General features: G+C 39.4%; 1 protein-coding gene across 1 annotated transcript in view; it reads right to left on the bottom strand.

The window, feature by feature from the left end:
- LOC103132447 (phosphatidylinositol 4,5-bisphosphate 3-kinase catalytic subunit gamma isoform-like) overlaps window positions 1–12,739 on the bottom strand; it is an 18,632-nt gene extending 5,893 nt beyond the window's left edge. Inside the window, exons 1-10 of the mRNA XM_007544258.1 lie at window positions 12,724–12,739; window positions 12,375–12,610; window positions 10,957–12,164; window positions 8,187–8,820; window positions 7,992–8,057; window positions 5,006–5,231; window positions 2,355–2,449; window positions 1,437–1,580; window positions 1,254–1,344; window positions 826–956 (exon numbers count right to left, since the gene is read on the bottom strand). Coding sequence (XP_007544320.1) covers window positions 826–956; window positions 1,254–1,344; window positions 1,437–1,580; window positions 2,355–2,449; window positions 5,006–5,231; window positions 7,992–8,057; window positions 8,187–8,820; window positions 10,957–12,164; window positions 12,375–12,593 — 2,814 coding nt within the window. The 5' untranslated portion in view covers window positions 12,594–12,610; window positions 12,724–12,739. The remainder of the gene's footprint in view (window positions 1–825; window positions 957–1,253; window positions 1,345–1,436; window positions 1,581–2,354; window positions 2,450–5,005; window positions 5,232–7,991; window positions 8,058–8,186; window positions 8,821–10,956; window positions 12,165–12,374; window positions 12,611–12,723) is intronic.
- Window positions 12,740–14,699: the final 1,960 nt, after the last annotated feature.

The following is a 14,699-nucleotide window of genomic DNA, read 5'->3' as shown; positions in this document are numbered from 1 at the left end:
CATTTCATTCTATTTTTACGTAATAGACCTATACTACGAAGATCATTGGTTTTAATTAGAAGTATGCAAAAGCTGAATGGCCTCGTTTAAGCGTACGGAGAAACAATCGCCTGATGATCCTGTTTTATAAATCTCTACTCAGCTTGGCTCCAGCATACTTAAACTCTCTTTTATATAGATCTGTTAATTCCCGTTCTTTACGCTCTAACAACATTTTTCTTTTGCATGTTCCACGTTTCTGAACTGAAAAAGGGAAACGCATTCAGTGTGATGACTCCTTCAGCCTGGAATCAGCTCCAGTCTGAAATCAAGATGTCAGAATTGATTTCACTGGACTTATTTTGAGCGATTCTTAAAAACAGGCAACGAGATTCTTTTAAACAGTGTCGCTGTTTTTAAATTATTTTATACTGTTTTATACTTGTGCATATGTATTAATTAATTTCATTTTTCAACCAGGTTGCTGTGTATTGCATACTTCTGCCCAGGTCCCTCTTGAAAATGAGATTTGGATCTCAACGGAGTTCACCTGGTTAAATAAAGGAAATGTATAAAAAAAAAAAAAAAAAAAGGCAAAAAATGCACGAATTTAGACTTGTTTTATTTTACAATAAAAGTAAAACAGTGTGTCTGAGTCTACTGGACTCGGACTGAATAAAGGCATTGAAACGCCCTTATAGTTTTCTAATTTTGTACTAGTTTAATCAATTTAAACCTAAGCCAGGTTTTACTTAGTAGAAAAAGTTTTGATTGCATCAACAACAAAAAGTTTCACTACGTTTTCAAATCTGTAACGAAAAATATCTCCACTTCTGTTTCACTCACTATTTCCTGGAGTGGACACTTGGACCGGAGCCACTCAAACAGAGCGTCGTTTCTGAAGGCTGCAGTCGTTCCGCCGTGGCTTCTCTGCACTGCAGCAATGGTCGCTGCATTCCTCACTATTTCAATCATCCCTTTGGAAAGAGAGGATTTAGAAACATTTTGAAAAAGTTCATTTGTGTCAAATAAATATTGAATTTAAAAACAAAAATTCCTTTTTTATCTTGAAACCTTGAAAAAGGAAGTTGCCTTTGAATGGACATAACTTGACTGACTTGTTTGTTAGGTGTACTTCATCCTGTTCTGACCCTGAGTTGGACATCAATTTTAATCTTACTTCTCTCTCCCTAAATAAGCAATCAACATTCCTGTGTGCCTCATAGAGTAACGGCAAGCATTCCTTTTAAATAAAATCGTCTAAAGAAATATACCTATGTTGTGTCCTGTGGAGATGCATCCATATGGAATCAGGTTGAGGTCCAGAGATTGTTCCTGCCAGATGGACTCCATCACCACCAAGGTCTAAACACGAAGGCAAACAAATCCATGATAATTCAAACAAAAGTAAAACAATATTCTTTAAGAAAATAAAAGCAGCAGATGATCTGTGTGACCTGGATGACCAGCATGTCCTGTCGGAGGTCGTCCCCCTCTTTGAAGATAATCCCAACGGGTGTGCTGGAGGTGGGCGATGGCATTGGTGAGAACTCCAACCACAGAGGCTTCTTCTTTGAGGCCATCACTTTGCATTTGTCCAGCTGCAGCAGAAGGATTCAGAAAAATCCAATTTGTTTTTTTCTTTGGACTCCAGTTTAGAATCTGCTTCACTTCAACCACTGCAAGACGCCTGACCCAGCCAAGTTCTTAACCCATAAATCCTTACTGACCTTCTCTGAGGCATGATTTGAAAATGTAAAATGATGATTCCTTTACTTAGCAAATTATTAGTTGTTTGGCTTCATTTGTTCTTTTTTGTCTTCACATCCTTTAAGAAAGGTTTGCCTGAATACACGGGATTTGTTTGACACTTATTAGATTGATTAAAACTCAGATTGTCAGAAGAAGCACAGTGGAGAGCTGAATAGAAGAATTCTGGATTTGGACGACTTGGAAAAGCTTTTTAGAGCTAATTTCTAAACAACATCTATATATCACACAAGTCACCACTTTACCATGATCTGGTAGAGGACCCAGACTCTCGATCCTTTAAATACAATCCAGGGGTGTTTGGCTTTTGATTTATTGTGTTTACATTTTAAATATTTCCTTGTCGTTTATCTATATCAGTGTAGATCTCACTGTCTTCTATTGAATTCCCTGCATTGATTATTGTTCAAAAGGTCCAAAACAGACACATTTCAATTCAATTCAAACTAGGCTGTTAAGACTGATTATTATGCAAAAGTCCAAATATCTTTTGGTAAAGTCAAAAAAATAAAACCACAGGTCTAAAACTTGTTTATTCAGCACATCATGTGAGCCATGCGCACCTCATTTTCTAACACAAAGAAACCCACTGTAACAAGACCTACCAGAATCGTTCCCACTTTGATGCGGGGGTCAAAGGGCAACAGGAATTCATTTGGGAGATTACTGCTTCTGAGGAGCTCCTGCAGCTTGAGTGGAGCTGAGAAAAAGCAACAACACAGATTTGTTTAAGAAAAAAAAACCTTAATGTTGAAACATTCAGCCTGTTAGTGTAAGTTTGACACATGCTGATTGTGTTTGGCAAATCAGTGGTGTGAAAAACTTTTACTTTTACAAAGTGTCAGGTGAGCAGCAGGTGTGCAGAGGTTTTCATCTTAACAGACAAGCCTGGTCCAACAGTGTGGAAGCGGGATTTTGTTTCCTAATTAATATTAAAGAGAAGAACAACAGATGGCTAGAAAAGGGAATTAACGCACAGCTAAATACAATCCCACAAAGTGCGTCTGATCCACAATTATACCAGACGCTCGTTTAAAAGAGTTGTGCATTTGTTAACTTTACAAAAAGAGACATTTTGAGATGAGACAAAAGTCAAGATAAAAGTTATTTTGTATATCAGAAGTTCACAAAAGGGTTCTGTTCGGTTCCAGGTTCTAAAATTAAGCATAATCTCAAGTGTAAAGGTTATCATTGAAGTTGGCCCCTACTTTCTTCAAATTCAACAAAATTGGTGTCAAGCATTTGTGCAACATTTTTCAGCAAGAATTTCATTTGTGCTGTTATAATACTTGCAACTTTTTTTTTTTAAATCTAACCATCTTGAGTCTTCGTCTCACATTGTACTTTCAAGGCATGGTCGAATCTGGTCAGTGCGAGTAAACACTTGAGCTTCGTGGTCTTTACTATTTTCTGTTCATCAATCTTGTTTGGGCCACCAGTTTGGGGGCTGCATTCAGTTTTGACTGTTCAGTTTCAGCCCATTTTATTTAATTTGGTTACTTCATGTTTCAGTGAAATCGTCCATTGCCGGTCGCTCTGGGTCAGACCAGCAGTTACATCATAAGTGTAGAGAAGAGTCTATGAGGGTGTTCATTGCAAGTCTGCTTTTGCTGTTTCCATACAGAAGATGAACAGCAGAAGCGAGACTGTGGACCCCTGAAGGGCACTGACCACGACGTCAAAAGAAGGTGATGCTCCTACTGGGTATCAAACCACACTTTTAGGTGTCTTGGCAGATTAGACTAAGTTTACTAAGACACTTGGTTTAATGTCCTAGAGTCTAGGGGGAAAAAAATGAAAAATGTCTAAGACATTTTTATAGGGCATCTCAGTTGAAGACTTTTTCCAGGTACATGATAACCATGTGGACTGTCTTGCCCTTTGCCCCAATGCCTCTCCATCAGTACACAGGTGGAGTCAACAGTGCCACACTCTCTGATGAAGTTACACTGGTTGGGGCTGGTATTCGTGTTGCAGCAGTCAAGAATCCATTTGTAAATTTTAATGGTGTGATACAGGAGACTTATTGGCTGGGAGCTGATGCTGTCCCTCTGGGGGTGGGAATGCTGATGGTGTAGGATTGCTGGTGATTCTCACAGGACCTCCCTCCATCACCCCTTGATTTGCCTAGTGTGCCCAATGTATTGGGTGGCACAATAGTAAATGTTGCTTGCTCCCACTGGTGTATCCAATTGGCCATACAGGTTAGGGAAGTTATGGCTCAGTCTCTTGGCAGCCACCAGCCAGTTTGCTGCAGATTTCAGCATGTGGCATTGGTCCAGGTCGTGGCAGAGCTGGCTCTTCCTCCAGACCTTGTTTCTTCTCTTGAATCACATCCTGCATTTCTTTGTTCCACTACCATGTGTGCTTGTACTTCTGCCTTGGCTTTGTATCTCCAACGATTGTTTTGGATCTGCTCCCTTGCCTCATTCTGTAACATATGCAACCTGGGTTGTGGTTACACTGAAGTCCATCAATCCATCCTCAAGTTCTTCCATTTAGCCTGTCAACGTTAGTAACCTTTTAAATGTCTTTTAGGACACGATGATTGCAACTTCACATTCCGTTAGCAGGTCATTGTCTTCAGTAAGAAACTGAAAAGTGCTTTTGCTTCAACCCAAGCCCATTAAATCTGACTTTCAGGTCACTAAATAGGAGCTATAATCATTATATATTACCCTCTTTTTCTTTCTATAACCATCTGGCTGAAAGGCTGTTCTCACAAGCTTTCTTTTATCCAAGAGCGTGGTATTAAATCTGAGACTAGACAGACCAAGGTGCCATTGTTATTCAGTTTTCCAATATAGAACTTTGCAGTTATTTCTGTGTTTAAATGGCGTTTTATTGAGATTTTATGGGATCAACACACATATCCAACACAGTGCAGTGTGTAGTTGTCAAGTGGATGAAAAATTATGGAAATAATAACCAAATCTTTTACAAGTATTCTATACATCTATTGCGTCTGAAACTAGTTGATCTCTGAAGGCTTCAGAGGTTTGTTTGGAGAGCATTAGAGAACTAACAGCATCAAGAGCAAAGAACACAACAGACAAATTGGAGAAACCTGTGTTGGGGTTTAAAGCAGAATTGAAATTACACAGATGTTCAAAGCATCTTTGTAATGTATTATGATTTATATTTTGAGATGCTTTTCTGAGGATTCACACTCTATTTATCTTAAAGGTCAGGTTAGCAAAGAGGCATAAAAGCTTTCAGACACCACAAGAAATATTTACATAATTGGATCTCCAACCTGAGGAAGGAAGATCCGTTTTGTCTGGGTACAATCTCTTGATAATCATCGCGACTTCCTGCAGGGCCTCCACAGCCTGCACCTGCTGGGTGAAGATGTTGATCATAGCCTGGCCACATCCCAGCAGATAGGCCTCCAGAATCACTGCCATGCGTTGGCGGAAGTATGGGCACCCTGCAACCTCACTGCGCACATACCAGAAGAAGAAGTGGCCGATTCTCTTGCTCTGCAGAGAAAGAAAAGAGTAAGATCCTCAGAGAAACAGTTGTGCATGTCAAAATTGTCAATGCTGATGTATTGTATGTATGGGTGAGGGAAGAAATATGCTTTTGTTATTCCTGACAAAGTCCCATGTGAATTTCCTATGCTTCCCTGTAAATGTTTTAGTAAAAACTTCACAATCAAAAGGTTTTAAAATCATCTAAAAGAAATGTCGCTCACGGGAGTTTTAAACCACTACATTTTTTAACACCACAGCAGCCAGCTAGAAGACATCACAGCATCAATCCTCTACTAATCTTGTAAGAATGTTTTTACCAGCGTTGCACTGAGAAGTTCCTTATATGAGGAGTTTGGAGCTGCAGCTCAGAGGAGGAGCTGAGCCTCAAAGACAGTGCTAGGTCTACCCTGGTGCTGGCACAGCTGAATGGTTGCCATGGAAAATTAAAATATTTCTCAAACATGTACATATAAATTAAGGCAGATATGTTTTTGATGAAGGAATAACGTGACATAAAGTAAAGCTCAAAAAAAGTTTATTTGCGCCTTAGGTCCAGAGTTTGATTTATTCCTTTTCATTTACGCAATAAAAATGCTCACAGAAAACATTCAGTGAGTAAACACTGCATCCTCTATTATGTGATTAACTGAGCTGCTGTCTACATGTCATAATCTATTTCATCATTCCAAGAAAGCAAACAAAATACCCAGAAATTCTATTTTGACAAAACAAAGAAAAGATCTAGTGTTAATTAAAGTCTATCTCGAAAGTTGACATCTTTTGAATAAATGTACCTAATTTAATTAACTTGCAGCACGCAAAGCAAGAAAGAAGAAAAACAATTCCAACCTGGCAAATGTTCAAAAAATAGTCTTAACATTGTGAAGGCTTTGTGATGAAAGAAATCCACATTCTGGTGTTTTGTTATGTACATCAGTATATCCTTGCCATGTAAAAGACAACATCATGATTTATGCTTTAATGAGAATTGGTAATTGTTGTACGGTTAAATATAAATTCACCTGCTGCGCCACAAAACTGCACAGTTCAGATGATGTCTGCTTCTTTTTCTCTCTTAAACCTCACAACAGCAACAGCTAAAACTTAAGAAATAAATCCATGGAAATATACAGTGAAATTAACTAATCAAAATCTTGACTAGGCTTCTGACAAAGTTCTTTTGGAGCTAAACAGAATATCTCATGGAAATACATATTTTTTCAGCATAAAGTGATTGCAAAAACAAAGGGGTATAATTAGGTTCAAGAGGGTAAGTAGAACATCAGCAGGACCACGTCTATGAATAGAAGAGCTTCTGGCAGCTTGCTGCTCTGGAACAGATGCATGTGTTAACAGAATGTCTAGAAGGCAATTACTAAACAATGACTTTAGAAAAGAAATTATGTCCATTACTATGGTAAATCCATCAAGAACGTTCAAGTTCTATTATGTAAAAAGATTCTATTGTGAATAATTTTTCTCTTTTCTTGTGAGAAAGAATATTAACAATGACAGAACATTTAAGACAGCTGCTCATTTTTATTGAAGTGACTCTCAGATTTACCCCAAGGTCAGCCACTCACATGTATACGGATGAAAAAGAAAATGGACCTCCATCTCACATTCCACATGGCTTATTCCACGGTTTTACAATTGCAGTTTATGGCAGTCCATTTAGAAAACAAACATCTGACACTATCAGGCGTTCTCACATCTGATAGTCCAGGAGACTCGGTTTGATTGGGGACCAAAATTGCATCATTTATGACATTTTCAGATGGTGTGCTCCACTTTCACACTGCACTGTGTCAGATAATCTAAACCCTTTGAAAAACCTGTTCAGCCACTCGCCTGTGGTGCCACTGCACCAAGAACTACTGGAGGAAACAACATGAAAACCTTGAAGAAGTGGCTGAGCATAACTTCCTTCTTGAAACAAAATGGAGTGGTGTCAGATTTTAGCAGTTGTAGAATTTCTCTTTTGTGAGATCATGAGCCATTTCTCCCTTTATCATTACACTGGTGTGTTTGGTTTGGTTATATTTGCCCAGAAATGTCCTCCAGTTCATTTACTGCTTATGGAACAGTCTCAGGTCCGCTTGCCATTTGCATTCATATTCACACATCCCAAAATGAGCCGGACTTTTCAGGCAAACAAACTAGAGTTTGATTACAACAGACACATGGCTGGTGTGAATGCAGCCATCTTTTTTTCTTTTTTTTTTTTTAAAAGTGGCCGTTGGCAGAAAACAATCTTTACTAAGAAATAAAGGTTTTAAAACATAGCCTTTATCTAATAAATCTAAATAATGTGTTTAACTTGGTGACGGAGTTACTGAAATAAATACATTTTTCAATAATATTCTGATTCTTATTGAATGAGTCTATATATTCAGGTGCCATAATAGTTCAGAAATTATAGTAATATTGAACAAAGCAGAAGGTCATGTGTTTGACAGATGATTTCATGTAAAATGATGTCATTAGCAAGGCAATGAGACAAAGCATAGTGAAAAATCCTGAACGGAGAGGCTAACCACAGAACCAAGGTGTAACAATGGTTCATTTGAAGCATAGACCAAAATTAAACATTAAGTCAAAATTTATTTTTCCCATCACAATATTTATCCTTGAAACTTAATACTTTAACTAAATGTTTAATTGAGTAAACAGAAAACAATTCAAAGGTGCAGCAACAATAAATCAACAAACTGTTGCACAGTTTCATTTGATATATCAAGTGAAACGAGAAGTCACATGACTCACCCGCAGAGCTCTTTGAATAAGATACCGAGCAAGAAAACTGTCGTGGTAAGGCTCCACTTTCAGGGTCTGCAAATGCAGAAAGGTTTTGGTCACTTCCTGGTTGTCATTCAGTAGATTCCACTCTAAAGAAAGCAAAGAACTGTGTTTCCATACATGTAACTATGCATTTTTTCCACATGAAGATCACGAACATACCTGTACCAGCTGTAGCAAATATTTGAGCACGTCATCATTGGGTAGACTCTCCAGTCTCCTTACTGCTAGTTTCCTGACAATCTCATCTGGGAAATCCATACTTAGCAGCTCTAGCGCCACATGTACATCCAGTTCCCCAGGATCCCAGAGTCCCAGTAGCCAGTGCACATCCTCCACCACCCTGCGATCCAGCCAGTTAATATTACGCAAGAAGTGGGGAAGGTTGGAGCCATACTGGACACTCTCCTCCCGAAACCTCTTGAGGTAATCCCTCTTGGTGTTAAAGACGGGTGATGGGGACCTCAGACTTACCCTTTCAGTCTTTGGAGGCAGAAGAAATTGCCCATGTGGAGAAAGAGAATCAGTGATGGGTGAAGTGCACTGGGTTGAGGAAGTAGATTTGTCAGGGAAAAGGTCAGAGGTTGGACTGCCAGACCCGTCATTGTGGCTGAAGGTGTTTGGGAGAACCACAGGGAAGCTGTAGCGGTCTAGAAGGAAACTGATGGCCATGGATTCATCAATATGTGGGTTTGTAGCGGAGGACAGCTTATCAGCTTGGTAGGTGATGGCTCCGTCCTCCAGGTCAGGATAGGACCACATGTGCAGGGTGTAGGGACCCTGACTCAGGACAGACCTGTAGGAATGAACAATGACATCACAGTTCACTAGTTTTTATAAACTGTGCTGTTCTCATCCATTCAAGTACATTTTGACAACAAAATAAATTCTCATTGAAACTCAGAATTTCATCTTCCCAACTACGTTCTCCTGCTCATTCTGGGTGGTGTCACTGTATTTCCAGTCTTACAGGAATGTAAAGTTGCTCCACAACATGTGTGTGGGTCAGGACTTACACATATGCCGATAAATTGACACTTTTGCCTTTCGGCTCAGCTCCTTCTTCACCTTCACAGAATGGAGCAGCACCAAAATAACTCAGAAACAGTGACTTGAGTTTGACAATCAGTTCAGAGTTAAATCGTAAAAATAAAGACTTCTGACTTGATTTTGACTCCTGACTTAAGTCCTACAAACATGTACGAACAGGAATGGCTCTTCCATAGGTCACATATGCAACGGCCAAGGCCGTTTATTTTCATGTTTTTAAAAATATCCGTTTGTCACGTTATTACTGTAAACAGAACAGGATAATGTCGCTTTGAATTAAGTGAAGAACATAATCTTTGCATCCTTTTAAATGACACTGGTGACCTGTCCAGGGTGTACCCTGCCTCTCGCCCACTGGAGATGGGGACCAACACCTGTCACGGCCCTGAAAGAATTAGCGTGCGTGTATGGGTGTGCATGTGAATGTATGTATGCGTGTGCATATCTGTGTATGCATCCCTATTAAACTGATGTTTATGGAACCTTGTTAAATCCATACCAGAAAGAATCGGGACAGTTTTGAGGGTGAGATGATGTCCAAGTGGATACTATCAAGGTGTACAGCCGAGTGTATGCCTCCTTAGATAAGCAAGATTTATCATTGTGTCTTTTAATGGTCAAAGTAAGAACACCACCGTTGTTGAATATATAAATATGTAAAATCTTCTCTAATATTCTGTATTTGATTTTGTGCATTTCTTCCTTCTCATAAATGGGAAAAAGAAGTCACTCACTTGTTTAACTGGTTAAGCAAGTCAATGGCTTAAGAAGATAAAATATTGCTCAAGAGTATAATCCTGAAACCTTTTTTACAGTTTATGCCGTCTCTAAAATATGTTGATTTAATAAGATTCTTTACAGTTTACAGTTGGGTTCAGCTTCATTTAAACTACTACATGCCAGTCTGTGTGTTTTCTCTGCATCAGATTTAAGGTGAGTGACAGAAATGCAACTCTGTTATGACTGAATCAGATTTAGATATTCATCGCAATGGCTGTCTAACTGGTGAGAATATCCAGATGTGGTGTAACTTTTATTTCTAAATCGCACTGGATAAGTTGGACGAAACCAACTCTGAGGTGAAGGAGTGTGGAAATAAATGTTGGTCCACTTGCTCCATTGTTTTGATAGAAAAGTATTGTAGCCCCACATTTCCCAGACTAATATATTACAGCCATGCACAGTGTGTTCAGAGTTCTCGTTATGCACAATTTAGACACTAAATTAGAACCTCTTCAGAAAGTACACCTTTTTACCTGCTCTCTTTATCATAATAAGGAAGGTGAAATCTTAAGAGTTTCCAAATGCACTGAAAAGCTGTAGCAAGGCTAATTTAAATACAATATACATAGATTAACATAGTAAATCAAGTCTGTGATTCAACAATGTTATGCCCTGAAGTGATATTTTAATAGGAAAATACTGCATACTTTAATACCTACAGAGTCTTCCTCACAAATTGCAAAACCTGCAACAGTTTTGATGTTAGTGAGTTGCAACATGCAAGTCCAAACTGACAAGGAAAATAACATTTCTGATTCATTTTGATGCCTACCACTGATGGTGGCAAGCTACTAGAGAGTAGCCACAGAGGCAAGGCTGCCATATACAGGCACCACCAAGACTTATGACGACCACCAGCTGGCGCGGCGAGTGAAGTGTCTTCACAGAGGGAGACGGAGACAGGAGCAAACCAGCAACCAACTGACTGTGGGGCAAACTCCTACCACTGCTGTCACCATCGTGCAGCATTTTAATGCAAAATCCAGGAAAATCCAAAGATTTATTAAGAGAAATACAATATAATGCTAAAGTTGGTGTCCACACAACTGAATTAACTCTAAAAGTTAACTAAAGTTCTAAAAAAGGTTCTAAAACTCACCGGTGATCTATGAGAAGGAGGTTGACGAAGTAAAGGATCTTTGTCTTTCCTTTCTGAGTGTCTGTATGCTTGTTGAGTGAAACCTTGGAGTCTCTGGATAATCCTGGCTTTGGGTCCTTGGTTGTTGGAGAGACGTCGCTAGCACAGGTATTAATGGTAAAGCTCAGCTTGACTCCACGAGGCAGGTCCCGGAGGAGAATGTCAAATTCCAGCCACTCGTTCCAAAGTACTTCGTCTCCAAAGAGCTTGGGAAGGGAGGATACTGAGCAGAGGACTTTGCCGCCATAAAGTATGGATGCTTCAACATAGACAGACTGAGGGGGCTTGTTTGGCAGTTGTGGAATATCAAAGCCAAGCAGTTTCACTCTGAACTTTCTGTTGCAGTCCCACAAAGAAATCATGAAGATGTCATCCAGATCTTTGCCTAGAAGACTAAGATCATCATGGGAGCTGAACTGACCACTGAAACCATCAACAAGTGGCCAGTCTACAAATCTGACAGTGTCTGCAGCAAGTTGTGAGACAGGAACAACAGAAAGGTGGAGATCCTGATTGGCTTTCAAGCACTGTCGAACCCAGAGGAAATCACAAAGACAGTTTTCACCAGACAAGAACTCCTCCCTACCTGAGACCTTCAAAACCAACTCTTCAGAAGAGTTGTATTCGACCCTTTGATCTGCCATAACCCTTCTAAAAACCTCAAGAAGAACATCTGGAGTTGCCTTCAAATCAACCTGTATGCTGAAGCTGATCTTGCTCATGTAGTGCAGGGTGAGACAAAGCTTCCTGTTTAGCCATTCTTCAAGCTCATTAGGGATGGGTGCCTGGGTAACCCAGGGCTCTGTGGCATACAGAACCTTATCCCGATTCCTCAGCTCCAGCCTTCGTGGAGATGCCAGCTTCCTGCGGGTGAATGTAAGTTCACCAAGTCTGTCTGACGCCTCATTGTCCAGATCATGTCCAATCAAGTAAGTCAAACACTCCTGTTGATTTTTCTTTTGTTCTGAATCACCGGCGACCAGAGGCTTTGCTACTATGTGCGCCACTAAACACGGAGAATCATCATGTGACCATGGGATATCTAATGTCCGGATGATCTGACAGTCATCATGGGCTTCATACCAGTCGTCCCCTCTGGCATACAACAGGATGTATTTCTCAGGATCCAATATTGCAAATGGATCAGGATGGCAGTTTTGTTCTTGTGCCTGAAAAGATGGAGACAGACATTTCAGCACTGTTCATAACACAACACCAGATGTAAGTAGCCAAAAACCATACTCAAGTAACAGTGGCACTATTTAAAGTCATGTTTACTCAAGTAAAAGCAAAAAGTAGGTGTTTGAGAAATTCCACAAGTAAGAGTAATTAAGTATTTCATAAAAAGTCTCAAAAATCAGCCACAACAGTGAATTTACCTTCATGCAAATGCGTAGCCTCAACTGGCTGATGCTGCACTGCGCAGGGAGGATGACGGTCACAGACTCAAAATCCCCGTTTACACTGTTGTCTTCATCAGGCCTAAACTCACAAATAAACTTCAGGTTGTTTGCTGAGCCACCCTGAGTTCTCATTTCAGTTGGGGAGCCCACACAATGTGGAAGAGCCGTCTGATTTGGGAAGACTGCTGCAGCCATTGCTATGTTAGAAAAGCCTGAGCAGAAACAAAAAGATATTCAAGGGTTAAAGTTGATGACAAAAGTTTTTAAAATGTTGAAAATTACATAGCAAAAAGAAAGTATAGCAATTATAAGATTCTAAGCTCACAAAAGCTGGTGCTGAGTCCATGAGAGGTTCCACCTGTATGTTAGTGAGAGACTATCTTCCTCTTTTTGTTGCTGCTTTTGAACTTCCTCATTCCTCTGCACAGAGGCAGATGCTGATAATCATTTACTGACAAAATACAGCCAACTTCCTTCTTCTCCTTTAACAACTAAAGCAAAGACTGTCAGTTTGACGGCTATTGATGCAGAACAGACATAATGAACACTACTGGCCAGTTGGGAAAAAGCGGAAAATCTAAACTTCTGCAATTCAGCTTTAAATGACACATGTAAACAGAACAGCAGTCCAAGATTTACTGGAATAGTAGAAAAACCTGTTTAAGCTGTTTGGCTCAGTAGTTTGTGAAGGTATGCTCTAATGGAATGTAGCTACATGTATGCTTCATTTGTTTTATTATGTTTAGTTTCATAAATGTGTTCAACCTTTTTCATTTCTAACAGACAACAATAATGGAAACAACTGTGAGCATACAACATCACCCTCATCCATTCACAACCCTGAGCAGATGATCAGGAAGCCAGACAAACAACAAAGACAGAGCAGATTAGATGGTTAAGTAAATCTAAACATCCTGTTCTGCCATCTTCAAACTTCCTTAACCAATGACTGATTTACTATGAGGTGGCTGCAGGGCTGTAGAGGTACCTATTAATATGTGTTCACTGATATTTAAGGTGAGTTTACAAATTCCATGAATGAGGTCCACATTTCCTAAAACTCCTCAACCTCACAATGTAGCACCAGAGATTGGGACATTTCATTTATCCACAAATCAGAGTTTCGTCCCTGAACATGTTTCCCAGTTTAGAGCTAATGCACATTTACCTTGTAACAAACAGTGATTGGTTAGCGTGTTTTTTCTCTTTTTTATGTGCTTTTAATTCCTGATGAAATTGATTCATCTTTTTTGCCGTGAGTTTGTAGAGTCAATTCTTGTTTGAGGAAAGCCATTTTTGGGCTCCATATATAATGAGGAATATTTTTTATTTATGAACATAGTTAGGATCATGGATGGTGTGTTACAGAAGAGGGCTGAGGGGTCAAATTGCCTGAGTAAAGACTTGTGGAAGCGTTGTGTCTAAAGATGGTAGCTTGGCAACAGAACCATTAGTTCAGCTGAACTTATAACTGCAGAAATACAAATTACACTCTGAGTGTTTCTGAATAGAACAGATTACTTATACCTGGAAACTCACATGCACCTGTAGACAACAAGTCAGAGCCTGCATGACTGTTTCCCTGGCAACACATCTCAATCCAGCCGGACATAATAGTAAGATGTATGCATAATCACAATACAACACTTTGACCCTTTTGAATTCTGCACCCACAAATTAACCAAAATATGAAAAAGCCATCTACTATGACTAATAAAAACCAAACAATATCTAGCTAGCATTCAGTTTTTATGCTCCACAAATCTGGATCAAACTCCCAGAAAACTGCAAAACAGCTGAAACACTGAGTGCCTTTAAGTCTCTACTGAAAACCCACCTGTTTAGAGTTGCTTTTGAAAAACAATCAATGACACATTAATCAACATTCTGATGTGTAATGATGGCATTTGACAATTGTTGACTGTGTGTTCTACAATTGTATATTCTTTGTGTGTCTGCTTTTATGATGTTCAGCACTTTGAAATGCCTTGTTACTGAAATGTGCTATACACGTAAACTTGACCGATTGATTAATTGATAAAAACTAGAAAACACAAAACTAATTAAATTAGACAAACAAATTGTCGCTGTGAAAAACTAAACTATAATGAAAAACCCAGAACTATTATAGCCCTGGACTGCTCCTGCATAACCAAAGCTGTCTTTGTTGAAAAAATCATTTATTCTATGTAGGAAGTCTATGAGAGGCTTGAATAATTTTATTTCAAATTGACAGCAAGGCCAATTATGGCCTTGAATGAGCAACTCCTTCTGCCTCCCAGACACTTCGCAAAGTCCACT

This window comes from Poecilia formosa, unplaced genomic scaffold (genome assembly GCF_000485575.1).
Source record: "Poecilia formosa unplaced genomic scaffold, Poecilia_formosa-5.1.2 Scaffold1059, whole genome shotgun sequence".
Lineage (NCBI taxonomy): Eukaryota > Metazoa > Chordata > Actinopteri > Cyprinodontiformes > Poeciliidae > Poecilia > Poecilia formosa.
The sequence above is the reverse complement of the archived record's forward strand: the minus strand, read 5'-3'. Positions and strand labels throughout refer to the sequence as shown.